The following is a 27,844-nucleotide window of genomic DNA, read 5'->3' as shown; positions in this document are numbered from 1 at the left end:
TGACTAGTGGATCTTCCCTTTGAGTTCTTTGTCGGCGTCATTATTGGCTGAGACCGTTCTGCTGGAATTGCGTGTTGTATAAAATAATGGAACAACACATGCTTTATGTTTCTAAGTTTTGAGATGAGGATTAATTATTCGTATTATTTGGATTCTTCAGATTACTGTTCTTATCTTGAGTGTCATTTTCACAATGTTTCGGTCGATGCAACCTCTAACCTTCTTCAGGTGTATCTTGTCGAACTTGGGAATTTAGACAGAATTTCGAGCGGAACCCTTTATTTACTTCATGGAGGTAGCACGCTCTTGTTCCGTTAACCATGACTGGATATAGGTCCTAAGTAAGCGCAGTGGTTAGAGTATTTGGAAAAATCAATTGTAAAAGTGATATTTTTCTGAAGGTTGAAGGTTCAATTCTCAGTATGGGCAACCGAAAAATACAATTGTGAATTACTTAGGGCGTCTATCCAGTCGTGGCTGATAGAACAAGAGCATGCTACCCTTGTGAAGTAAATAAAGGGTTCCGCTCAAAATTCCATTCAAATTCCAGAGTTCAACAGAAACATTCCCGAGTTTGACAAGATACACCTGGAGAAGATCGGAGGTTACATCGACCGAAATGTTGTGAACATAACACTCAAGATGAGAACAATAGTCCGAAGAATCCAAATAATACAAACATCTTTTTTTTTTTTTTTTTTTTCATAAAAATAGAATTCGGTATTTGTACACTTTAATCAAGACATTAAAAAATGAAAATATCGGAAAAAAGGTTATATCGTATCCGTTTTGAACTGAAGATCTCAAAAAAAAAAAATTTCACTTAATTTGATTGAGTAGTTTTTTTTTTTTTTACAGCAGAAAAACACGTTTTTATGACAGCTTGTTGAAGGCAGACATCTTGGATTTAAAAAAATTTTTGTTTGAATTTTAGAAACGCCACGAGGAGATAACACCAGTTAAAGTGCCGACACTCCCTCCCCATCTTTAATACTAGCTTTTCTTCCTAAAAATCAAACCTTTTGCTTGGTATCATAGCAAATTGTTTTTTCGCTGTAAAAAAAAAATATTTGATGAAATTAAGTGAATTTTTTTTTTTTGGAGAACTTCATTCCATAACGGATACGTACAATTTAAACCTTTTTTCGATATTTTCATTTTTTAATGTCTTCATTAAACTGTACAAGTACCTAGAATTCTTTTATTTTATCTATTGTAGGATCATTTAGGACCTGAGAGTTGAGGTCTGTAATCCGTTGCTTATTGGGTCTCGATTTCAACTGAATTATCTTTTCCTTTATGATGAAAAACCTTAGAGAGGGAGAGAAAGACAGAGGAAGAGATCTATATTAAATCCAAAGAACCTGAAATGTTATTTTGTTTTCCAACTTCTGCCATCAACCTGTTTGCACATGTGTACCCTGATTGTTTTGAATCGTCTGAGATTTTATAAACATCTGTAAATCTGAGCCAAGCTGATTTGCGCTGACATGACAAGATAAAAACAGCACTGACTTGATTTTACTTGTCTGCCTACGAGAACAAAAAATACTTTTACATGTGGAGAGCTCAAGGCTTCCCCCAGAAAAGGCTTTTTATCATTTTGCCACACTTTAATATTCATAAAATTATTTGATCAGATATTTTGTCTTTGCAAATATGAATATATGTGATTTGTAAAATTTAAAAAATATAATCAATAAATAAATTGGTTATAGTCAACTAACATACTTCCTAACTTTTGGCGTACCTTTACCGGGAGCGGTGATAAGACAAATCTGTTCCTTCACTTTTTTTCTTATGCCTATATCTCCCCTGTGCATGTACTCTTTTTTTTTTATTACGTTTTTTTATCTTTTTTTATTTAATAATCATTGAAAATTTTTTTTCAGTCATTTTTTAATTAAGAATTATTGAAATTTGTTGGGTTTTATTTTTTTTAAAGAATTATTGAAAACACTTTTTGCACTTTTGGAGATTTTGAAGTACGTTAGCTATTTTAAAAAGAAGTAAAAAAAAAATATATATATATAATTTGAAAAAAAAAAAGCAAAAAAAAAAATATGAAAGTGAAACACCTCTTGAGCAATACCGAGTAGGTGTGACTAGTACTGAATAAAACTCAAATTATTTCATTTCAGGTTGTGGCGACCATGCTATAGACGATATTCAATTCCTTCCGGATCCTTGCCCAACACCAGACATCAGTAAAAAGACTTCCCTGAATGTCAAACAGAGACCGATTTATGCACCAATGTCTGGCGTTGGAGGAATTATTTACGATAAAGATGCGGTCTACATTGATATGGGGCAAAAAGGTTCTGGTCCGCAAAATGAAGATGATGAAAATGACGAAGTAGGTCTCTTTTTTATCAAGTTTTTATTATTTTTTTTGTTTTCACATTCAAATGGTCAAGGATGGGAGTTCTTCACATTTTAGTGGAATTTCTCCTTTTTGTATCCAGAAAAAGTGGATATCTACCAAATCACCAAAGCCTTAACTCCTTATTTTTTAGTTGCTATTTGGATGGATATTTCATAATTCCATTTCTTTTATTTCCTCTCTCTTTGAATTTTGTCTTGTTACTGTTGGTTATAATCAAGATTGTCTGCTCTTTTTAACTTCCTGTTTTAGCTGTCCATTTGGTGGAATAATTAGAGCAGACAAAAAATCTATTAATATGGGGAGGCTTCATGTTATCTAAGAGGAAAATAATCATTAATCAGAAAGGACCACATCTTACTTGTCACTGTTGTCCCTTCTGTGGAGCAGAAATTAAAACTCAGAAAGAACAATCTTCCTTATTTCCTTCCTTATTTCCCTGTTTTTTTTTTCTGTCTGTTTTCCTTTTCTGTCTAGTGACAGTTCTCTCTGAAAACTGAAAATGTTAATTTTGCTGTGAAGGCTAAGTCTTAAATCAATTCATGATCGCAGTAGGGGAGTTAGACGACTTTCATATCATTAAAGAATGACTTCCTGCCCCCCACCCCTCCTCCTTCACATACACTCCTTGCATCTACTTTTTAATTTTGACTTTCTTAGTAGCAACTGATTGGAGCTGTTTAAGAAAATGCTAGAAATAATTGAAATAAGCAGAATCGATACTGATCAGAGGATAAAATGGAAAGTGAAATCTTATTAAGTTGAAATAATCTGAAAAATTAATCTGATAATTCACTTATTTGTAAATTTGTCTTTTTTGTTTTCTTATTTTTCATTATCTCTGGTTAGAACCAGAGATAATGAAAAATAACAAAAACAAAAAAAAAAACAGATTTATGTACTGAGATGAGTATTCTCATGACAATTACATCTTTGTTGCAGATATCAAAGATGCTTTGATAAGCTCCTGGGTTTGACCTTTACACCTGATCTTAAATGGAACACATACATCAAGTCTGTGGCCAAGGTCACTGGGAAATTGGTGGGATCCTTCTACCGCTCCAGAAGATATCTCACTAATGATGCAATTCTCTATCTATATAAGAGCCAAGCACGTCCAAAGATGGAGTACTGCTGCCACATCTGGGCGGGGGCTGCTAAAAACAGCCTATCCTGCCTTGACAGAGTACAAAATAGACTCCGTGGCTTGGTGGGGGATGCCCTTTTCTCTACCCTGCAACCTCTTTCCCACAGAAGAGACGTAGCGAGCCTGTCATTGTTCTATCGTTATTTCCATGGCAGGTGCTCGTCTGAGCTCCATTTTCTGGTCCCCCCTCGCCAATCTTTTTCAAAAAACACCCGACTAGCTGAAACCACCGTCAATAATTTTCCCCACTCCCTATCTGTGCCTAAATCAAAACGTAGATACCATGAACAAAGCTTCTTTCTTAGAACTGCACGCCTGTGGAACTCTGTTCCGCTTGCCTGTTTCCCTCCCGACTTCAACCTATTGCTACACTATCCCTTTGATTACTGTACACACAATAACCCATATCCCTGAGTGGCCATTGGGCCTTGATAAGTGGTGAACTCCATGTAAAAAAAAAAAAAAAAAAAAAAAAAAAAAACTTTAAGAAAGCAACTCCTGTTATGGACGTGCATCAAAAGCAGAAATGCGTTAGTGAACTCCTGGCGAAAGTTCATTAAGAATGGTAGGTGATTATGTAGGAAAATAAATTCTGGAGTATAAAAGCTCACTTGTTTTAATGGTACCACTCATGTCTTTTTAGTTGAAAAATAAGAGTCTTACTTGAATTTTGTCTAGAGGAGGCCTTGAAAAATTCTTGAAAATGGACATTGAAAATCTGTATGAACCCTGGTAGAGAATTTCAAACGGAACATTTTATTTAATATACAGGAATAGCATGTTCTCGCTGTGACAGCCATGACCTTAAGTAATTCGTAATTGTATCCTTAGTATCACCTGTACTAAGAATTGAACGGAAGAGTGTCACTTAAAATTGACTTTTATTTAGTACTCTATCTGTTATGCTATGGGCCTGGAAGTTGTTCGAATAATCCTAATAATCCATCCTCATCTTAAAAATTCAGAAAGATCGCTTCCTTGAGGCCTACAACATTATCCTCTTGAAATCTAATGTTAATAAACAATTGAGATAAATCCTATTCATGAATCATTAACTTTTCTCTTCAAGTAACTTTTGAATTTGATTTGAAAAAATTTAATTCAATGTTTTATTTGTCCTTCACCCTTCTGGGTTGGGGTGTCTTCTTTACAAGTCTTTTACATGACCTCCGTTGAATCTTGAGAGATAATGGATGCCCCCTGCAAGGGTAGCTGCATGTGTAATTGTGAAGCAAGGGTTGCACAATCTCTAACCACATCTCTCTTGAACTGGCATTGCTGGAGTCGAGTTACGAGGAGTCCACCTCTTTTTTACATGTTCATATCACCAGCATCTAGCTGGAAAGAGACTGGATGTTGTCCGTCACCTTTTGCTATGACATCATTCATAAGATCTCTCACCCTCTTTCATAATACAATCGAGTCATGCTCAGTCCACAGTATTGTTAATAAACAACTCAATTGTTTCATTTCATGTCAAATTGTTAAACTTGTTTTAATAATACCATTTTTTTTTTTCTTTTGTCAGCCTGGAGATTTGCTGTCCGGATTGTTGAAGGTCCAAGACACAATTGATTCCAAAATATCCGCAAGTCAAATGACTCTCTTCAGCAACACTGCTCCTCTTACAGAACTTGATGACTTAGATTTTAAGTAAGTAATTCCAATTTTTTAGTTTCAAACGTGAGATAATAATCAACAGCATGGCGGTGAAGGTGGAGGTTATAGTCTTTATTTGCACTTTTTAACAACAAAATTAAAAAAATTCATGAATAATGTGTCTGTGTTTTCCAGTGAGTGTTGGAAGGATTTATTATGTATTGTGCATACATAGTATTAATCACAAATGAAAACACTTTCATGTATTATGTATTGTGTAGAAATAAGTATCCTCATCCACAATTAGAAAAAATAATTGTGTAAAAGGGTTTTACAAGAAGAAATCAATTGTATCATAAACTGCAGTTTGGCATTCCAAACAAAATCATTAACGCTATCATAATGTTATACAAACACACTCAAGCAATGGTCAGATCGCCAGATGGTGACACTGAATTCTTTATTCGCTCCGAGATTCTTCAAGGAGACAGTCAAGCCCTTTTCTTTTCATTGTCTGTATTAACTGTGTAATTTGTACCTCTGTTGATATACACATTACACTGGGCTTCACCTTATATGAATCCAGAAGCAGACGCCATCCATCAGCACACATACCTGATGCAGATTACAAGATTACACAGACGATATTATTCTGTTCGCAAATAGCACTGCTGATGTGCAAACGCTGTTATATGAGCTAGAAAAGTCTGCAAATGATATTGGTCTTTACCTTAATGCGGATAAGACAAAGTTTATGACTTTCAATGTGGATAAGACAAAGTTTATGACTTTAAATGTGGATAAGACAAAGTTTATGACTTTCAATGTGGATAAGACAAAGTTTATGACTTTCAATGTAGATAAGACAAAGTTTATGACTTTCAATGTGGATAAGACAAAGTTTATGACTTTCAATGTGGATAAGACAAAGTTTATGACTTTCAATGTGGATAAGACAAAGTTTATGACTTTCAATGTGGATAAGACAAAGTTTATGACTTTCAATGTGGATAAGACAAAGTTTATGACTTTCAATGTGGATAAGACAAAGTTTATGACTTTCAATGTGGATAAGACAAAGTTTATGACTTTCAATGTAGATAAGACAAAGTTTATGACTTTCAAATGTGATAAGACAAAGTTTATGACTTTCAATGTGGATAAGACAAAGTTTATGACTTTCAATGTGGATAAGACAAAGTTTATGACTTTCAATGTGGATAAGACAAAGTTTATGACATTCAATGTGGATAAGACAAAGTTTATGACTTTCAATGTAGATAAGACAAAGTTTATGACTTTCAATGTGGATAAGACAAAGTTTATGACTTTCAATGTGGATAAGACAAAGTTTATGACTTTCAATGTGGATAAGACAAAGTTTATGACTTTCAATGTGGATAAGACAAAGTTTATGACTTTCAATGTAGATAAGACAAAGTTTATGACTTTCAATGTGGATAAGACAAAGTTTATGACTTTCAATGTGAAAGGGAAGTTTATGACTTTCAATGTGGATAAGACAATGTTTATGACTTTCAATGTGGATAAGACAGTTTATGACTTTCAATGTGGATAAGACAGTTTATGACTTTCAATGTGGATAAGACAAAGTTTATGACTTTCAAATGTGATAAGACAAAGTTTATGACTTTCAATGTGGATAAGACAAAGTTTATGACTTTCAACGTGGATAAGACAAAGTTTATGACTTTCAACGTGGATAAGACAAAGTTTATGACTTTCAATGTGATAAGACAAAGTTTATGACTTTCAATGTGATAAGACAAAGTTTATGACTTTCAATGTGGAGGGGAAGTTCAAAGCTCTAGATTGAACAACATTGAAAAAGTCACTGAGTTTTTACATACCTGGGCAGCAATATAGTTTCCACAGAGAGAGATATCGAAATCTGCATCTCAAAAAACATGGGCTGCATTAGATAAGCTGTGGTCAGTATGGACTTCAAGGCTAACTGATAAACTGAAAAGGCAGTTCTTCACAGTAGTTGTCGAGTTTGTCCTTGTTTACGGTGCTACAAACTGGACACTCATCAAAGGATTGGAAAGAAAGCTAGACGGTTTGTATATCCGTATGTTACGGGCAGTGTTAAATATGTCTTAGCAAGAACATCCCACGAAGCAGCAACTTTATGGCAACCTACCTGGCATATCTACTATCAAGGAGCCACGTCTACAATTTGCTAGTCACTGCCAGAGGAGCAAACAAGAGCTGGTAAGAAAAGTATTATTGTGGACTCCACAGCACGGGCGCACAAGCATAGGACAACCTAGATCAATGTACATCCAACAAATTGCACATGACGCCAACTGTGATAAAGATCTAAAGCAGCTGATGGAAGTCTGGAGAGAGAGATATAGAGATATCGCATTGGTCCAGACAAAGAACCTGACCAGAGAGATAGCAGTTTGAATCATATATTACATACTATTGATGATTACTCTAAAAACAGGGGAGGTAATGCAGTCTTTGATTTTGACAATCAGTAATTCCGTTCTTATCAATGATGAATCAAAAAAACATAAGGCCGATTTTAATTTTTTTTCTTTCACTAAAAGTTGAAATGTAATTATTGATTAGAAGGTATGATGAATTACGTTTTGCCAGATTTTTTTCAACTCGCTCATATGAGAGATTATTGTTTGATGTAAGATCTTAAAAATATGAAAATAAATAACTTGGATTATTCAGATTGCTGTTGTCATCTTGTTTTTTTTTTTTCACATTTTGTCTGGTGTAATCTCTGACCTTCAGTTGCATCTTTTAAAACTTGAGAATCTTTATGTAAAACTCGGGGAACTTATACATAATTTTATACTGAACCCTTTGTTTAATCTGCAAGAATAAACGTATTGATTAAGTATACTTGTAAGTGACAGTCTTCTGGAGGTTGAAGGTTCAATCCTCACTACAGGTGGAATGACTAAGAATCTCTACTTGAATATACAAATCACTTTGTGTGTGTGAGAGTTTATTCCTTATGGACTCTGAAATAGCAAGATCAATATTTTTTTGAAATTTCACAGAAATGTACTTTATGTGTTTGGGAGGGTTCTTAGATAGATTGTGTTTCGGAATGCTTTCAGACAGTATTGAAAAGTGGAAAAATCTGATTAAAGAACAAGATTCACACAGGCTTGAAAAAGCCTTGAATTTTTACTTTTGTCTTCAAAGGACCTTATTTCTATTATTACTTTGAAAATGCCTTCAAAATATGGGAAATCTTGAAAAAGGGCTTGAAAATCATATTCTTTATGTTCAGAATATTAAAAATTGAATCAAAATAAATACTACTAAAATATTTTTTAAATATTAAATAATATATTATTTAAATATTTTTTAAATATTGAAACTAAAAATCAAAATAAATACATCCTTCTGAAATTGAATCACATTATGATTTCTGGTATTGTCCGTACTAGAGTTACATCCCTTCACTACAAAACTACCTTGTTATCCATCTACGTTACAAATGTAGCTAAAGTGAAATTCAAAATTTATGAGTAAAACAAACACAGTGTAGACCAATCCACTAAGAAGAGAAGAACAGTATTCAATTGTAATTAGTTGGCTAAAGAAAATGTAAATGTGATTGTTGGCATAAGACAAAAGACAATTTGTTGTGAGTAAAATGGGCGAAAGTGCATTGTAATCACTGAATGGCAAAATCGACCAGTTTTGTTGCGGGTTATTGTAGAGAACTTTGTGTAAACGACCGTGACCTTTGAAACTACTCCATGAAATAGAGATAAATGAAAGTGACTTTTTCTGTTGTTAATTACTAAGTTCTTTTAGTTTATTATATTGTTATTTATATATCAAATTTTTTTTTGAAAACTTGAATTTTGTTTAGGGAAGACATTGAAAATCTGTATAAACCTTGAATAAGGAACAATCCGATTTTGACTAAAGTTAACACCCTTATATAGCCTAACATCACAACTAAATTTAAGAAGTTTTATCACCACATAAGTAGAAGGTCCTGGCATATAAAATCAACAGTAAGTTCTTTGATAAGACAAGGGGGCATGTTGGAAGTGAATACTTCTGTATAGAGCACAAATGAACCATGGTACTTGACGTTTGCATTTTAAACTTTAATTCAAGTCATTATATAAAAACATCCACCCAAAGAAGATGTAGATTATAAGATGAAAATAATAGTGTGAATAAGCCAAATAATTCCTTATTTGAAAATTTCTCAAATGAATAATTATTCTGTATTATTTTTGTAGAAATGGAACCGATGGTAAAGACGAGGATTCTGATGATGATGATGATGAGGAGAATGGAGAAGAAAATGATGATAGTGAAGAAGAAGAGGAGGAGGATGATGAAGATGAAGAGGGAGATAATGAAGATGAAGAAGAGGAAGATGAAGACTCTAGCAGTGAACTCCCTAAAGCCAAAAAGAGGAAGGTAACAAAAAAACCCACCTTTTTCCTTTCCCTCAAACGACACGGTTGAAGTAAGATTCTTTTCAGTCAGATAATAAAACTTTGGGTCCTTCTTTTTATAGACTAATAATCCTAAATAAGAATTTCTACCCATGGAATCGTTAATAAAATTCACAATCCTTTCTGCAATCCAGCGATAAGTAAACTCCAGTCTTTTACTGACTTGTCCATCCAAGTTTCAGTTAGGACTGTGCAACAGTCTTTGTTTTATTATCAGGCAATAATATGGAAGGCACTTTGGTGATCATCTCATAAGTAAGAAGTGTGATCCTGACTGGGCTTCACACTCACCAAACATTAACCGATAAAAAGGTGAGGAATGCTACAGCCATTTCTAAAATGCCATCACTCAGTCATTAATTGCCAATAACTCTGACACGCTCTTCTCTTGTGTTGCTACTTTGGTTTTGGTGGTGATGGTTCTCTTCTCTTCAGGAATAGTCTGGGGATTTTGAAGGATGAGCTCTCGGGTGTGGTGTTATTCATCATGGTAATTAATAGTTGATAAGGTGTTTTTGTAGTTTCAGGAAAGAAGCTTAATCTTAGTAGCATTGAATGTTACCATTCATTTATGGCTCCCTTTCACTACAGATTGGAAGTAGAGTTTTTTAGGCTTTCTCCCATTTCCTTAGATATGTGTACAGTCGTTTTTCGTTACGTTTAATATAGGGTGATGACATCAGCAAATGTATTCATCTCAGATGCAATTTTATCAGGGAGGTCATTTATAAAGGCCCAAGTATCGATCCTTGAGGCACACCTGCATTTATGTCATGTTGTTTAGATGTACAGCCATCGAGGTTAATTTGATTTTTTGTCTAGGAAGGATATGATTATGTTATCCAGATATGATTTAATTTATCTTATTTTTATTATTTGTTTTTTTTCTAATATTTATTTTATTTTTTCTCTAGCTTGAGAAGGATTCAAATTTGCTATCAGCATCTGAAAATGATGATGATGATGATGACGACGACGATGATTTAGAAAAAAATGAGGATACTGATGATGATGATGATGAAGAAACTGATGGTGATGATGATGATGATGAAGAAGAAACAGGTAAGCTATTATTCGTTTGATTCCTGCGTCATAGTTTATTTCTTTGTTATTTCTTCCTCCACTAAGCGAGTAGTGTCACCACGTTTTTTTTTTAATTAATGCAGACAAATAAAAAAAAAAAAATTTTTTTAATGTGATTATTGATTATAATTACACTTAATCGGATCTTTTTCAACTTGTATGAAAGATTTTTGTTTGATGAATAATCGTAAAAATATGAGAATCGAATAACTTTGATTATTTGGACTTTTTCATTTCACAAAATCGTGCTGTAATTTCGCAATGTTTTACTGTAATTTCGCAATATTGTGATGCAAGTTCATAACTATTTATTTATTGCGGACTATTATCCTCATCTTTCTGAGATGTTGTTTCACAACATTTCGGCCAATTATTCCTCTGGCCTTCATCAGGTGGTAACCACGACAGGATAAGAACTCTGAATCTCCTAACTGCATTCTCAGCAATTACTGCCATCACGTTTTGGCCAAGTAAGCCTTTGGTCAGCTTTGGGTAGGATTGAAACTGCTATCTTCAGACAATTCTCTCACCTGGAACCGTAGAGATTCAACGCCTCTATCCACTGACTCTGAAGGGCGATCAAGGTTGAATTTTTTAATCTTATAAATCCACGTTTATTCATTATCTGATCTTCCATGGTCGGGTCCGTGCTGAATGGTATATTTATTATTTTAATTGGAATTTATTATGAGATGAGTATTATTTATTAATTAATTTATTGCAGACTATTATTCTCATCTTTCTTAGTTGTTGTTTCACAATGAATATATATATTTTAAAATTTTTCTTTTTTTTTTTTCTTGAAGGCCATCTTCATTGGAAAACTGATTTGCTTAAAAAAGCTTCTGCTTCTTTCCGGGAGCGTCAGTTATCAAGAAAGAATTATAAGAAACTCATTTATGGAGAGGGTGAGTATTTCTAAGACTACTTCCATTAAAAAATATTTATTTCTTTTTCTTGGTATTTTCATATGTGACAGATATGATAACTAGAAGAATACTCGCCCCAGGACAAGTTAAAATGAATTCTCCAAACAGATATGTTTTGCCCCATTTTTATATTCCTTTATAAAATGAAAATCAAGATATTATGTTATGAAAACTTATCTCTAGAATCCTTAGAAAATGTTTAAGATTTAAACCTTATTTTGAAGAGGTTTTAAAAATAAATTGACATTCAGGCATTCATTGAGAACTCTACCCAACTCCTCCGACAATTTTAGGTCTAAACACTTGAAATTTTAAATATAGGTTACTTGGATCTAACTTAATATGATTTGAGCCCAAAACAATAAATGTTAAGGGGTCAAAGTTAAAAAATTCTTTACCAAATTACTCAGACAATTTCTGGTTTAAACATTTGAAATTTTACATAAAAGGTATTCAGAGATAGGCCAAGCTTTTTAAACGGTTTGGGGCGAAAATTTTTAGTTACCAATATATACATGTCTGTATGTATGTTTGCATGTCTGCCTAAAACTTTCGACAGAGGCGACGGATTTTACCAAGATCAGTGTCCTGTTGAAGTTCGACCTTTCAGACGACAAATATCGAAAAATTGACTAAAAACATTAATATCTTCACCTTTAACTAGGCACTTTTCTACAGGGGGGGGGGGTCGCTTTTTTCGCCAATATTTTTAAAAGTCATCCTCTCTTGTCTAGCCTTAATTTAAAACTACGTCACTTCCGGTTTGGCGGTGGTCGTAACAGCAAGGACGTCTTTTTTTTTTTTTTTTTTTTTTTTTTTTTTTCACGTTCTTTTCCTTCTTCGTGGTACAGGTTCGAGCCTGCCTTCCTACTACCACTTTTTTTTTTTTGCTCAACATACACCTCCAAACACCCGGGCAACGCCAGACAGAAATGCTAGTATGCAATAAAATAAACCAAACTTAATGTTTTGAAGGAGAAATCCCTACTAATATAAAAGGAACTTTGTTTATGTGTGTATGAGGCTGTTCCCTTTGGACTCGAAAATGGCTGGGACAATTTTTATGAAATATCACACAAAGGTACTTTATGTGCCTAGCAGTATTCTTAGATAGGTTTTGTATCGGAATATCATCAGTAAGTATTGATAATCGAAATAATCGAATGAAAGATGGAGCAGGCAATTCTGACCAAAGTTAACACAGCCTAACATCAGAAGTACATTTGAGAAGTTTTATCACCACACAAGCCGAAAGGCCCGACATATGAAATCAACAGTAGGCTTTTTGATATGACAGGGGTGCGTTTGAAATGAATACTTCTGTTTAAAGCACGATTGAAGTATGATACTTGACTTTTGCATTTTAAACTTTAATTCAAGCCATTATATATAAAAAATTATTTTATGAAATCACCAGTTGGTTCTCTACAGTGCAATGTAGACTACAATGTATTGTGGACCAACTCACTGTGAGAAGCATGTAAAGCTTTCTCCCGGTGCACCGCGATGGGTCCCCAACTAGAGCAAGCAATCAATTGATTTGATTTAAAATATGGTCAATTTCACGGATTTCAATGACAATAAAAATATTGGAGTGTGAAACATTTGTTGATCATCATTCAATCCCGAGCAGTGTTGGGACTCTCTGCTAGTATTTTCTAAAAGTAATGCAATATAATCTGGAAATATAAAATATCCTACTTATCGAATTCCATGTGACAACTTTATTTGGCAAACCAAACCAAACTAATCACTAGCACATCATCCAAGTTGATTTTAGTTGTTATCCATGTTTTTTTTTATGCTGTCCTCTGTCCCCACACACACACACACACACACACACACACACACACACACACACACATAATAAATAATAATGATTTGCCATTAACTAATTTAAAAAAGAAAAAGTTAATGAAAGCAAGGGAGATAAGTCAGTTTGTCATACAGAATTTGTCGCAATAGACCAAACAGATAAAACTATTATTTGATAAATTTTATTTTTTATTGTAATTATTTTTCTACTCGATCATTTTTATATATATTTTTTTTTACTAATTTCAACATATGTAATTAATGTAATAATGTTTTCACTTAAAATGCATTTTTTCAATGTCTAATAAAAATGCACCAAAATCGCACATTTATATTAATAACTTACATGTCTTAGAATTATGTTCGTTCTTATTTTGTTCTTTTTTTTTTTTTTTTTTTTTTTTTTTGCATATTTTCATTTCATTGTTGACAGACGAAACTGTATCGTCGGACAAAGAAAGTGATGATGAAGCAGAAGTTGGAGGCTTGTTTCGAGTATTACGGAAGAAAAATCAGATGAGTCGCTCACAGAGGGAAAATCATGGGATGGATTGCTCCAAGTTTGTGTTTGCTATCGTCCAAGATTGGTCGTTAACTGAGGTGAGTTGGGCATTCCTATCACTATTATGAAAAAGTAACTGGATCATTTAACACAACAGAGGCACAAGTTTTCCTTTAGTTTAGCAGCACATTTGAACCATAATACTTGACTTGGATTTTTAAACTTTGATTTAAGCCAAAGATTACTTTCGAATTTAAAGTTTTGTTACATAACATGGGAGTGATCCGTAATCATTTAGGCTTACTTCTTAATTCAATCATTTGTATCTTAATCAAACTAAAATTGTATCTTGTTATTGACTTGTCATCAGGCACATATGTGCTTCCTCCCAGGACTGAGGCTAATTTTGTTTGCTTTAATAAAAGTTGTTAGTATCTTATATCAATTAATTCAACAAAATCATATTAGAAAATGAATGATTTATTCAGTCATGATCATTCAGTAGGTTGAAAGGTCAAAAAGGATGGAAAGAAAGAGAGAGGCAGAGGCAGTCAGTTGCTTAATTAAATACTTAAATTCACCCCAAAAAAGGCAAATTGCTAAGGAAGGCTACACAGAACACTAAGTAGGGAGTTGAGCAGAAAGATCTGTTTACATTATACTTAAACTTCTGCGTGTTTAGTACAATCAAGGAAGCAGGATACAGGTAGGGAATTTCAAAGTCTAGCAGGTTGAGGAAAGGAATTTTCAAAGTAGAAGGCTCTCCGGCGTTGATGAACAATTACTTTCTAATTGATAATTTTGTTAATTGTTGTTTAGCCAGATTTTCATGTAAAGCCATGTGCTCCCTCTCAATCATCACTGACCCAAAGCTGTGTCGTGGTTCTCTTCTCTTTCATTTTCCATTCTCATTATATCCGTACCCTTGTTGCTCACACAGTGGCGACTGCTGACAGTGAGCACTGGTTCACAAGTGTAAAAAAAATAACCAACACAAGATAAACAAAGAATACACAGACTCGGACACATTCTGCAGATATCTGTTGTACTCTGGGCGTGTGTGCGACACCATCGACCCTCTAATGCTAATGTCCATATCTTAGTTGTCTGTCGAGGCCATGTATATCAGTTGATCAATTCATCTGCCCATCTGCTCTGAGCCACAACCTGCTGTTAACTATTCTCAACTGTAAACAGCTGTTGTCAATTCAAAACGGTGTGTAAACTGTCACAAAACTCAGCCCAACTCCTCAACTGTCCATAAACTAACTCTAAATATATTGACATCTATGTCGAAACGTTTGTCCCAGCTACTGCCACACCTTGATTAACAATCTCATTTTAGAATGCCTTTGTTGGCCCCGCCCCCTCCTTCCTCGTGTCTTTCTATTAACCTCACTTCTTATACTTTTGTTCTGCTAATTCACTATTTCTTCTTTTTGTTATAGTTTTTCCTCTTTTCTTTTTTAATCACTTCCTAGCACTGTGGGTGGGGTACGTCGATAGTATCACATTTATTTAATCCTTCTTTTTCTCAAATCCGTTCTTATCACATTCTCCCGCGTTTTCCTTGGCCTTCCTCTGAACTGACTTTGCTACTTCAACTGTTCTACATCTACTAGCTCAAGAACTCTCATCCACATCTCTCTATTACTGTCCAGATTTAATCTTCCTCTGAGGTCATCAGATCTAAGTGTGTCTTTAAGAATTGCATAATACATCCCTCGTATCATTCTTATATAATTTCTGACCATGCAACACGTCTTCAATCCTCACTGGCCAGGTTTCACTTTTATACTTCATCAGACTATGTACACATGTCTGATAGATTCTTCCCTTGGTTGACAGCTAGTTAGTAATGGCAGAAGTTTCCTGAACTTATTCCATCCACTCCTAACACCAGTAATCACGCCAGCACTTGTATCACAGAGGTAAAAAAGCTTCTGGACAGCCTTAATAGCTTTTGCCACCCAGACATTCTTTATCCTCATCTGAGTTCTCATCTATCATTATTGTCTTACATTTTTTTTGCACACAAACTGATTATCCTCTCTCAATTCACTGTATTTGTATACCCTATGCTTATAAATAGTACAAAAAAAAGAATAATTGCACTCGGCCTCCTTCCCACAAACCGTTAATTGTAATAATTATTGTTTTAGATTCAAAACCAGATACGTGATTGTTTTGTTACCGGAAAATGGGATAGCAGCGAAGATGCAGAAACTTTGTTGAAAAATGATGGTAAGATATTTTTTTTATGGAAATCGCCCCAGATAAGACATAAAGCCACTTGATGTAAGGAGCTAAATAATTAAAAAAAAGAAAAAAAAAAGACCTACTTGAAATCAAAAACCAGTCAATGATAAGTATAAGATGGATAAATTCTGAGTCAAAAAACAGCAATTCTTCCCCCTTTGTCAGACACATTGCTCATGAAATGTTAAAACTATAGGACAAAATAAAGGAAGCAAGAGTTACAGGGCTGCCAATAGTAAACTCAGAGTCCACTTTCTACTTTGCTTAACTATTTTATTATTAAATCTATTCTGTATTAAAATTTTCCTTTTGCCATTTGTAACATTAAAAATAATAGGAAACTACTATTAGAATGGAAGCAATTTAAAAAATATCCTTGGGTGTTATAAGCTACTTTACTTTAGATCTACGTTGTCTTAAAATCGTTAGTTAAATCGTGCGAAATACCTTCCCCTATGTCATGTGATTATTTTCATATTCTTACACATGAAAGGAAGTATTAAGAAATCAAAACTTTTGTTAATTGTAGAAGAGATTTATGGTGACTTTGAAGACCTTGAAACAGGCGAGTCTTTCACAACAAATGACCAACAAACAAAGGATGAAGTTGCATCAGATGACAAGAACGCTTCTGAAGGTAAGTGTTTATATTTATTTAACATCTAAATCAGGGGTTCTCAACCAGGGTCCTCATGGACCCCTAGGGTCTATGGAATATTTCTGGGGGTCCACAGGTAAAGAATTATTATCACTCTAATGTAGATTATTATTATTATTATTATTATTACTTATTATCATTATTACCATAATTATTATAGTTGTTGTAGAATACTTTATTTGCATTAAATTAGTTTTCATTTAAAAATAAATCTTAATTATATATTTATTTGATTATTAAAACCTCAAAATTTATATTAGTGAAAAATAGAAGACTGTCTTATAACCAATAGTCATGAAGGGGTCCACCAAGATAAAAAGAAGGGAAAAGGGGTCCATGAGTAAAAAAAGGTTGAGAACCACTGATCTAAATGAATTAATGCAAAAGTTTTTTTGTTTTTTTTTTCATTTTTCACACCTTTGACTGTGTCCTTGTTGCATTGTTTTGGCTGACCATATATCCATATATATATATATATATATATATATATATATATATATATATATATATATATATATATATTTCTTAATATTGAGTAAAACGATTCATAATTTTGAATTAAAAATAAGTTTCAAAAGGAAAAATAAACAAAATCAATTCGATTGTATGATCGTTTCGGAAACGATGTTCATTTTATTGAAATTGACAATATTTATTGACAGTAATTTGACAAAAGTTTGTCCTTTAAAACATAATCTCCTCGTCAGCAAAAATAGGCAGCAGGGGAAGAAGTTAAAGACACCAAAATAAAACTAGCATTTTAGTTGTAAGGCAAATATTCCTAGAAATATTTAAAAAAGAAAATAAAGGAAAACTAAGTTATTAATTCACAATTATGAATCGTTTTATTCAATATTAATATAGTTCTAGGATATCTATATCTACAGTACAAAGGGTACTGTTTTCTTTTAAAAGTATTAATACATTTACTAATACATTAAAATAAACTCTGCTCTTTAGACTCCATGTCTAATTCCCTCCAAAAAATATAATATATATATATATATATATATGGTCGGCCAAAACAATGCTACAAGGACACAGTCAAAACCAATCTACAGTGGTATGAACTAGAACCAAAGGAATTAGCAGACTGTGCAAGTGATCTTTCAAACTGGTGAACAACCATCCACAAAGCTACTGTCACCTTTCATCACCAGAAATTCATTGCTGCCAGAGATCAGCACCACAGAGCAGCATCAACAGCAGTGATAAAACTATAGACTTTCGGTGTCTCTACTGTGCCAGATCCTGTGCCTCCAGCCTGGGATTGAGCAGCCATCTTTGAAAACTACAAATGAGTTGTCAAAATGGAGAGTCTTCTTCAAACACAATGGACTACAAACAAACAAACATGTTTAAATAAATATTATGCTCTTATATTGATTTTTCTTTATAATCGAGCACTTTGCTGGGCTTCACTTCCACAAACCTTGCCATCTCAATCTATCTATCTGGTTGGGCTCTTTGCCTGGACCAATGTGACTCTCTATCTCCAGATTTCGCGGTCTTCCATCAATTTCCTCAGATCTTCAGGATCACAGTTGGTATTCATGTGCAATTTGCTGGATGTACGTGGATCTAAGTCATCCTATGCCTGTGTCGATAGATTACTGCGCTTCACTTGTAGACGTAGCTCATACAGGTGACGTTATCTAAGCTATCAAAAGATTCAGTGTGACAAACAACCCATTTCAGATTTTTCCTGTTCTGGATTTTCCCATTGGATTTTTATCATATCCTTTTTCTCTCTTTTTCTGTTTCTTAATCCCCTTGAATCCCTTCAAACTGTCTCAAACTGTTAAATTACTTTTTTTATGCAAATATGATAAACTTCATATTTGTTTCCTGTGATGCATTAACGTTCAAAATTTATTGTATATTTTGCAAACCTGTTCCCTCTGATGAGAAGAATTGCATTCTTCGAAACTCCATGGAATAAGTTTTTTTTTGTTTTATTTGTACTCCTTGTCAAATAATTAAAATTTTTGTATACTTTCCTTAAAAGTTTATAATTTTTTTTTTGAAAATTTGAATGAATTTTTAATATCAAGATTTTTATTTTATATATATATATATAGGCTGACCCCCCCAAAAATGAGCCCCAACTCTAATTAGGCCCCGTTTCTTAGTGTTTTGTCCAAATGAAATGAAACTTTGGTCATAACTAGTTTATTATATTCAAAACATCACATCAAAACACTAGAGTCTTTGGCCTTTTTTTCTCCGTTGACTGTAAAATGCTCAGAAAAACAATTGAATGTCCCCTGTTTTTTTTTGGGTCGCTCTGTATTAATACAGATGAACAATTCAAAAATGATTCTTTCAATGTCTAATTTGTATAACTATTTTTAAAACTGTTTATAATAAATTAATGCTTAGTATTATTTGTGTATTTAATCAAAAATAAAGATAAATTATGAAAACCTTTTTAAAAATATTTGTCTGAATTTTCAAGGGACATAATTTAAATTAACATCGCTGGCTAGAAAAAGATTTCATAGAGGGGGGAACAAACACTGTTGAAACTTAGTGGACAAGTCATTGCAAAGCCTATAGTTTATTTGTACCAAATAATGTGGTTGAAAAAATTGTGAATATTATTAATGATTCCATGGTTGGGATGTCATCCTTTACTTAACAAATTATAAGTAGTTTGGATTTCTATATTTTAGATTTGTGAACATTTTCTTTTGGTTTGACTACTCTGGCCATGTGTTGTGACTGACATCTTTAATTGTGTCACATCATGGCTTCAGCTCAACATTGTAAATACAACACAACAAAAGTTAGCAGTTCTTTAAAAACGAACAAAAATTATAACCAATTATAACTATAAATTATAACTAGAAACATTATAACATAATTTAGAATGAGCACTTTATGCCAAATTGATGATTGAATATAGTTAAATTTATGCTCATTTTTTGCATTAAATACTAATCCCTATTAATTCCTAATTGTGCAGTGAATAGATACCATAATACTTAGTTTGCTGCACATAATTATAACACAGGTACATACAAAATTTCAGCCAGATAGGCCTAGTAGTTTCCAAGATAAAAGGGACTGAACAGACAGACTAAGAGAAATATATAATATAGATGTTTATTTCTTAGATGTGAACTAAAGTCCCTAAATGTTGCTTCTTTATGTGTAGTTTGTGTGTGAGACATTGATATATATTTATATCTGCTGGTAAAAGAAAGTGCTTGCTGTCACTTGCCTCTGACTGCAATGTGGTTCTTAAGATCTTGCCTCCTCTTTCTTCTGGTTGAAACTAATGCATGATCTTGAAATTACTTGCGATTTGAACTATGTCATAAAGAGCGCAAACTCTAAAAACAATTTTTTAAACTTTATTTTTCAGATGAGCCGAAGAGTAAAGATGAGAAACGTGCTGTAAAAAAAGAAGAGTTGAAAGAAATGTTCAATCGAGAATATGACTCAAAAGGAGATGCACAATTTTACGACACATGGAAGAGTGAGACAGAACAACAGGCCAAGGTAAAACTATCGCTGTTGAGGAGATCAAACATTTTAACAGGAGCAAAACCGATAATAAAATTGTCATCCCAAATTAAATCTGTACTTTTTCTGTAGTTTTTAGATATTTAACTTAAAAATACAGCAAAATGAAACTTCTGTATAAATGAACAAATATTTCTCTACAAATCACATTGTAGTACACTGCTTACTGTTGTAGGTATATAAACATTATACACCCGTGCATCTTCTGTGGTAACTTGGGCTGTTGATAGAAAATCTTGTGAACGCTGGTTTGTTTTTAAAAGTTTTATTTGAATTGAACAAAGACAGAAACCTGAAATGCATGTGTACGAGAGAGAGAATTGAAGGGAGCCCAATAACATATAAAAGATAGGTTAACTTTCAACTACCTGTATGCCATCGTCGCCTTACTGGAGATGACTAGGACAACAGCCTCTCATGTCTATTCGAGTCGGTTGTCGGCAGGAAAGGGACAACTGTTCTCCGAGGTGAAAGTCATGTGATTTCTGATTTCAGTTTTTAGACTCCCCCTCCTTTTAGGGCACCTCCCCTACTGCCCCCCCCCCCCTGCTAAGAATATGACTATCGGGTTAGGGTTAGGCTAAGAATATGACTATATCAGAGATGTGAGTTCTCTGCTTGTTTTGTCAAAATAGCTGAGTTTTTGCCAAATCATTAGAACCTTAGTTTTTTCATCAATATGCAAAGAAAACTATCATGACAAATAAACAATATAAATACTAACTTTATATATTAGATTTTATTCAATCCCATTAACTAATGCATTATCTTGGTTTTTCTTATTTTGCTGTTTGAAATTTTCATTTTAGTTTTTTGTTTTGTTGCTACATATGATGTGGGAATAATATTCTTTTGAAGTTAAGACTATGATTTGCTTGTGGTTCTGTAGGTATGATTGGCAGAATTTTGACCTCCAAGTTCACCTCTTATCCTATACAAATGTAGATGTTGGATCAGTTGGTCTAGTCCTCTTTAAAGATAGAAAACATTGCGTCTATTCAAGTTGGTTGTCAACAGGCAAGAGACAACTGGTCTTCTGGATGGAAGTCACATGATTTCTTCCACTTTTAGGGTATCTGCCTCCTGAGCCCCTCTTTGCTATCTAACAATAAAACCATAATAGGGAGATGAGTTCACTTTTTGGTTAAAATATCTGATGTCTGCCAAATCACTACAACATTACTTAATTTTTTTGTAAGGATCTGAAGAAATCTATCACTGACAAACGGTATAGAAACTAACTTTATATATTAGATTCCATTTCATTGAAAAATTCATGGTTTAGTTTTTCTTTTACTATTTTAATAATGAATTTTTCCAATAAAATTTTTTTGCAGAGGAACCGAGAAGAATTTGAGAATTTGCCAGATGAAATCCGTGTCCAGTATGAAGGTTACCGTCCTGGAATGTATGTGCGTGTTGAACTCAAAAACATGCCCTGTGAATTTGTTGAACATTTTGATCCTACCTATCCATTAATTGTTGGCGGATTGCAAAGTATGGAAGGAAACATTGGCTTTGTTACGGTTTGTTTTATTTTTTTAATTAGATTTTTTGCTTAACAGTGTCTCGTTATAATCTGTTTGCAATGACTCAATTACTTTGACATCAAAATTAAGTTGATATGTAACGTTGAACAAACAAAGGAAAGAAATAAAAATCGGTCTCTGCATCTTTTTAAGTGCAAATGAAATGCATTTGTTCATGGTTCTTTCGAAATGACTTATGTCATTATTTTTCCGTCTTTTTGCACACACACATGTGCTTTTTAAAAGTCTCTGTCATTGCCATCCAGTGCTTTCTCGCCCTTGACTTTCACACGTTCATTTTGCCCTGCGCACACTTTGCATTTCTCGTCCCCGTATTTACATGTCAATCTTCCTCAGCATTTACTTTATGTCCCTTTGACCTTGTGGAGTATTTTTGTCTTCTTTCTTGTGATGCAAGCTCACGCACACTTGCTAATTTGCATGTGTGCTTTAACTGCTGCTGGTAATATTTTCACTAGCCAGCTATTCTTTGGCTACTGTTGCTGATTTTTTCAAACGTGCCCACATGTGCTCTGTTATCACTTGGGTCTGGAAATATGCCTGTAGTTCTTAGTATTGAATATCTAGACCAAATGTACTAAAAGGTCATTTGACAGAAGTAGGTACACTTGGCATGGATATACACCTGGCTGAGAAAAACAAATATGATGGATTGTCAAAAATAAAATAGTTGTTAATTGGAATTGTTAAATATTCCGTCTGCATATACCGGAACGGTATCTGTACCTGGCTAGGAAAAATATATTGTGGATTTTCAAAAATTATTCTTGATATTAAATGTTTATTTATCTATGTTACTTGGAGGATCGAAAAGATCATTGGGCAGCAGTAGACACACACCTGGTTGGAAAAAAACAATACAACGTGATTGAGTGTCAAAAATAAAATAATCATTGGGTGTAATGAAAAGCCATTTGAGAAAAATAAATGCACTTGACATGGACACACATCTGGCTTAATATGATTGATTATCAAAAATGAAATAATTGTTGGTAGAAGTTGGGCCCTTCACTGAAAGAAAAACAATAATAAAATGTAAAATTGTCAAAAATAAAATAATTATTCATTTGAACCAGCTACAAAAAATTAGTAGAATGAAACACTCATCGTGGGCATGGCTACATTGACAGTGAAATTCTATAACATCCCAATTTTGATCTTGTCAGAGAATTTATTATTACTGTTTTCTGTCATTTTCAGGCGAGATTAAAGAAACATCGATGGTACAAAAAGATATTAAAATCGAGAAACCCCCTCATCATTTCTCTCGGTTGGAGACGATTCCAGACACTTCCTGTATATTTTATGCAAGATCACAACTACAGAAACCGACTTCTTAAGTACACCCCAGAACTACTTCATTGTCAAACCATGTTTTGGGGTAAGTTAACTATTTTGCCTTTTTTTTTTTATTGTTATTTTTAACTACGTAGGGTTCCTTTTTTATATTTCTTTTGATTAGTTTCGTTTTTTTCGTTTTGGAGCGTAAAATTTTTTATATTTTTAGTTCTTGTCCTGAATTTCCCCCATATTAAATAGACAAAATAAGATAAAACCTGTATGGTTCATGTATCTGTGACGAAACAAAAATATCCTGTTCCAAAAATCATGTAAATTGATGAAATAATTTTATTTTCATAAAGAAAATCAATTTTAAGTGATTAATAAGAATTTGTAGGCATTACAACATAAATTTCATAAGTTTGAATCATTATGTTTTTTTTATTTAAGATTGTTTACAAAATGCCAGGCAAGATTGCCGTCTCTTTGTTATTCATAAAATGTGATATTTTTGTTTAAAAATAAAACTATTTGATTAATTTATATCATTTTTGGAATATATTTTTAATTTGTCATGGATGTTGTCTATATCATACAGATTTTTTTTTTAATATGGGTGAATTCTGGATAATAACCATATTTTTTCTCTTTCTTTTTCATTTTTGGCTTTTCATTTAATCTTTTTTCATTGACTTTTTTCTTTTTCTCTTTTTTTTTCATTTTGTCATTTTTTTTAGTTCTTTTCAAAAAAAAAGTAAAAAAGAAATATACATTAAAAAGAAAACAATTCTTTATAATGTATGTTTCTTTTTTACTTTTTTTTTGTTTTTGAGGTCGAAAAAGAGTGCAGAGAATACATGATTCTTCAATCTATACTCCTATAAATGTGTTTTTTTTTGTGTGTATTGATAAAATCATATTAAAAACCTTTTTTTCTATTTATTTAAAAAGAAAATATGACTTTGTTATATATGAGTCATGGAATTGCATTCATCTAGCTAATTTGCATATTCTTTTAAGCATTCATTTTAATTAATTCCCTATTAGTTTTTTTTTGGTCTTATGGGATGATCATCCTTTAGTTAACTATTACGTAGATATTCTACATGATTTACATTCGTGTAATTGGATAAAAAGTTGTAGTAAATACAAATCTCTTTCTATATATATTTGTTTAAAAAATTTTTCCTACCAAACTCCTCTGTCAGATTTTGGTCTACAGACATGAAACTTAATATATAGGATATTCAAACCTATGCGAAACTTTATATTTGGGTTTTAGCTGGGGAAAATCGGTGCAAAAGTGAAAATTAAAAAAAAAAAATGAAGTTTCTAGGTGAAAGTCGAACTACAGCATTACGAATATGCATGTGTAACATAATCGCTATTGGTTCATGTTTTAATTTTTAGTCTTGCAGCAAACATGTCTTCATAGCTCAGGCTTTGACGTTAAAGGAAAAAGTAAATCGTAAGCTAAATGTTTTGGTTTTGATTCTCAGTGGTGGTGCACGATTCATTTTTTTTTTTTTTATATATTTTAAATCATTACTATATATTGGGGCCAATATAATCTATTATATAAAAGCGAAAATGTGTGTGTGTGTGTGTGCATTTTTTGTGTATGTCCGCCAAAGGCTTTTTTTCAGGGGGGGGCGCTTGGTTGGGTCATTCCTTCTTAAAACTTTTTATATACTGTCTAAATCTATGAGTTAAGAATGGGGGTCGCGTCTATCTTTAATTTGCCCGACTTTTACGTGCTATTTTCGAGATTTTTGCGATCGCCATGTCTTCGTTTCGCTTTTCAGTATAAAAAAAGTGAAACTTTGAAAATGAATTTATGTTCTCGGCCTAGCCCTCAGGGACGTCCAGAAAGCAAATCAGCTTTTGATCAATGTGGTTGGACACCCCCGTTTTTTATGGAGAGAAATACACATTTTGCATTGAGAAATACATATTTTAAATCTTTAAACATTAGGTAAAGTTATCCAATATGGCCTAAATGAGACAACCATATTGGATAACTCGTTATTCATTACCTGATGTTTACATGTTTAAAGTGTGTATTTCTCAATATAAAATGTGTATTTCTCAATAGATTTTAACTCAAAATGATTCCTCATATAATAATACTAGCTGTACCCGGCCACGTGTTGCTGTGGCTCAGTTTTTTAAAATGGAACACATTCCTCAAGAAAAATTGCATTTTGTTCGTTTATTTACTTTTATTATTTTTTGCAATTTTTTTAATCAATAAAAGTTGTTCTTTTTTCTCCCCAAAAAAGATGAAGTTTTTACCATAAATTGGTAGGTGAAAGTTTTTTTTTTCAGGAAAACTTGCACGTTTTTTTTAAAGAAATTTGGCAGTAAACGTTTCTCTTTGAAAACGGAATTTTTATTATAAAAAGAACAGATGAATGCTTTACATGAACACTGTAAATAGTTATGTGAAAGTAGAGAAAAATTTGATTCTTTTTTCAAGAGAATGTACAAATTATTTTTTTTTTAACAAATGTTCAGAAAATAAACAGAAAAATACTTCCATCATTAATTATGCAGAAAAATAAATAAAATGTTGATTTATTGTTTCAACATTATTCTTATGAATTACGATAAAACTTGCTGAGTATGCGCTGTTTTACGGTTGTTGTAAAAATGGAACGGAAACTTAAATTTCGCTCTGTTTTAATCTTTCTTAATTTTTTAATTGTGCCCCCCCCCAAACGAATATAATCAAAACAGTAACATTCAACAATTGTACTTTATGTATATAAAACACAAAATATATCAAAAAAAGAAAAGAAAAAAAAGTTAATAACGAAAGGGAAATAATTCCATTTTTAAACGAAAAAGTCAGTTTGGTATATATTTTTGTTATTTTTTACATAAGTCCAGCTTACCATTCACATTGGAAATGTCGACATTTATAGGTTGTTGGGTACGTTTACAACGAATAAACACTCCAATATAGTAGATGTATCAGAATTTTTGTAGGAATTTTTGACACCCCTATCACGAAACTGCGATTAAATATAAAAAACTCGTAATTTCTCTTTTAAAAGTGGGTTGTTTATTTTCTTTATGGATTATACTTCCAAAATAAACTTTTAAAGTTGTTTTAAAAGTAATAGAAATATATTTTTTTATTTTTTAAAAAGCAGTAATGAATTTTATGAACTCAATATTTTTCAATTTTTAAACTTTAAAAATCTATCAAAATTTTTCTATTGATTCTATTTTTACGATATTTTCAGGATCAATGTGAAATTTTATGCCCTTTCCAATAAACTAAATATAAAATTTTAGACAAACGTTTTTTTTTTAAATTCACCCCCACCCCCATTTTCAAGTGTCTATTAAAAAGTAAATAATTAATTTACACACCAAAGTTTTATATATCACAAATTGAAGAGAAAAGTTTAATAAATAATATATTCAAATTTAAAACAAAAAAAGTAGTGTTTTTTAGAAATTTACCTGTAAAGTTTGAAGTTTTTTTTTTAAAACCACATTGTTTGTTTTTCTTTTGTTTTTTTTTTTTAATGAAACCTTGATCCTTGCTCCTTTAATTGAAAAAAAAATTAAGGCTTGAATTACATTTTTCAAGTAGTTATAAGCTTGGAAAGACAGGGGGTCGAATAATTCATGCCTCCCATTTTGAAATGTCTATTAAAAAGTAAATAATTAATTTACTCACCAAAGTGTTATATATCACTAATTGAAGAGAAAAGTTTAATAAATAATATATTTAAATTTAAAACAAAAAAAGTAGTGTTTTTAGAAATTTACCTGTAAAGTTTGAAGTTTAAAAACTTTTTTATAAAAAAAAAACGTTGTTTGTTTTTTTTTTTTTTAAATGAAACCTTGGTCTTTGCTTCTTTAATTGAAAAAAAAATTGGGGCTTGAGTTACATTTTTCGAGGAGTTATAAGCTTGCAAAAACGAGGTGGAATTGTTCACTATTTTCACGAAATTTCTGACACACCTACCAATCTACCCATGTTAGAACGGCTTTCGGAATAGACACCCCTAACCTTGCCAGCATACCCGAAAAGCTATAAAAGTTGACGTGTCGAATGTGAATGATGAGTTGGACGTAATGTAAAAATACCGAATTTAAAAGAGAACGAAATTCAAATTTCCGTTCCATTTTTACAACAACCATAAAGCAGAGCATTCTATGCAAATTTTACATAACTTACTGTATTAATGCTATATTTTTAAGCAAAAAAAAAATATTTAGGTTTGGCTATAAATTCCTAAACTCATTTCACCCTAAATAATTTAGGTGACTTAAATAGGAATCTAATTGAATCTTTAATTTCCTGAATAGTAATGTGAGAAATTCATTTTTCTTCGAGTTATATCGAATTCATTAATACGGACTTTAGGGGCTTTTTTCGGAATGTTTCTGTAAAAATTATTTTTTATTGTTACAAATTACAATGCTTTATTTATATAAAAAAAGCAAAAATAAATTCTTGCGTTTTTTATTTACTACTGAAAACCATAACTTTAGTAAAGGTATTTTTTGTTTAAACAAAATAAAACATTTTCACTAAGAGTTAAGTAAAAATAATTGGTTCATTATATTCTGCGATCATTATTTGATAAATAATGAAATTTTCATTAA

General features: G+C 32.4%; 1 protein-coding gene across 2 annotated transcripts in view; it reads left to right on the top strand.

Annotated features, from left to right (window-relative positions):
- The window catches only part of LOC145297694 (ribosome biogenesis protein BMS1 homolog), a 74,713-nt gene that overhangs the window by 28,063 nt on the left and 18,806 nt on the right, over positions 1 to 27,844 (top strand). For both annotated transcript variants that reach the window (XM_080143895.1, XM_080143894.1), the window contains exons 8-18: positions 2,142 to 2,356; positions 5,059 to 5,183; positions 9,386 to 9,569; positions 10,522 to 10,669; positions 11,497 to 11,598; positions 13,868 to 14,034; positions 16,099 to 16,180; positions 16,725 to 16,832; positions 20,224 to 20,360; positions 21,722 to 21,910; positions 23,135 to 23,315. In XM_080143895.1, the coding sequence (XP_080000021.1) occupies positions 2,142 to 2,356; positions 5,059 to 5,183; positions 9,386 to 9,569; positions 10,522 to 10,669; positions 11,497 to 11,598; positions 13,868 to 14,034; positions 16,099 to 16,180; positions 16,725 to 16,832; positions 20,224 to 20,360; positions 21,722 to 21,910; positions 23,135 to 23,315 (1,638 nt within the window). The remainder of the gene's footprint in view (positions 1 to 2,141; positions 2,357 to 5,058; positions 5,184 to 9,385; positions 9,570 to 10,521; positions 10,670 to 11,496; positions 11,599 to 13,867; positions 14,035 to 16,098; positions 16,181 to 16,724; positions 16,833 to 20,223; positions 20,361 to 21,721; positions 21,911 to 23,134; positions 23,316 to 27,844) is intronic.

The sequence above is a fragment of the Euprymna scolopes genome, chromosome 18 (assembly GCF_053919585.1).
Source record: "Euprymna scolopes isolate OS-2025 chromosome 18, ASM5391958v1, whole genome shotgun sequence".
Taxonomy (NCBI): Eukaryota; Metazoa; Mollusca; class Cephalopoda; order Sepiida; family Sepiolidae; genus Euprymna; species Euprymna scolopes.
The sequence above is the reverse complement of the archived record's forward strand: the minus strand, read 5'-3'. Positions and strand labels throughout refer to the sequence as shown.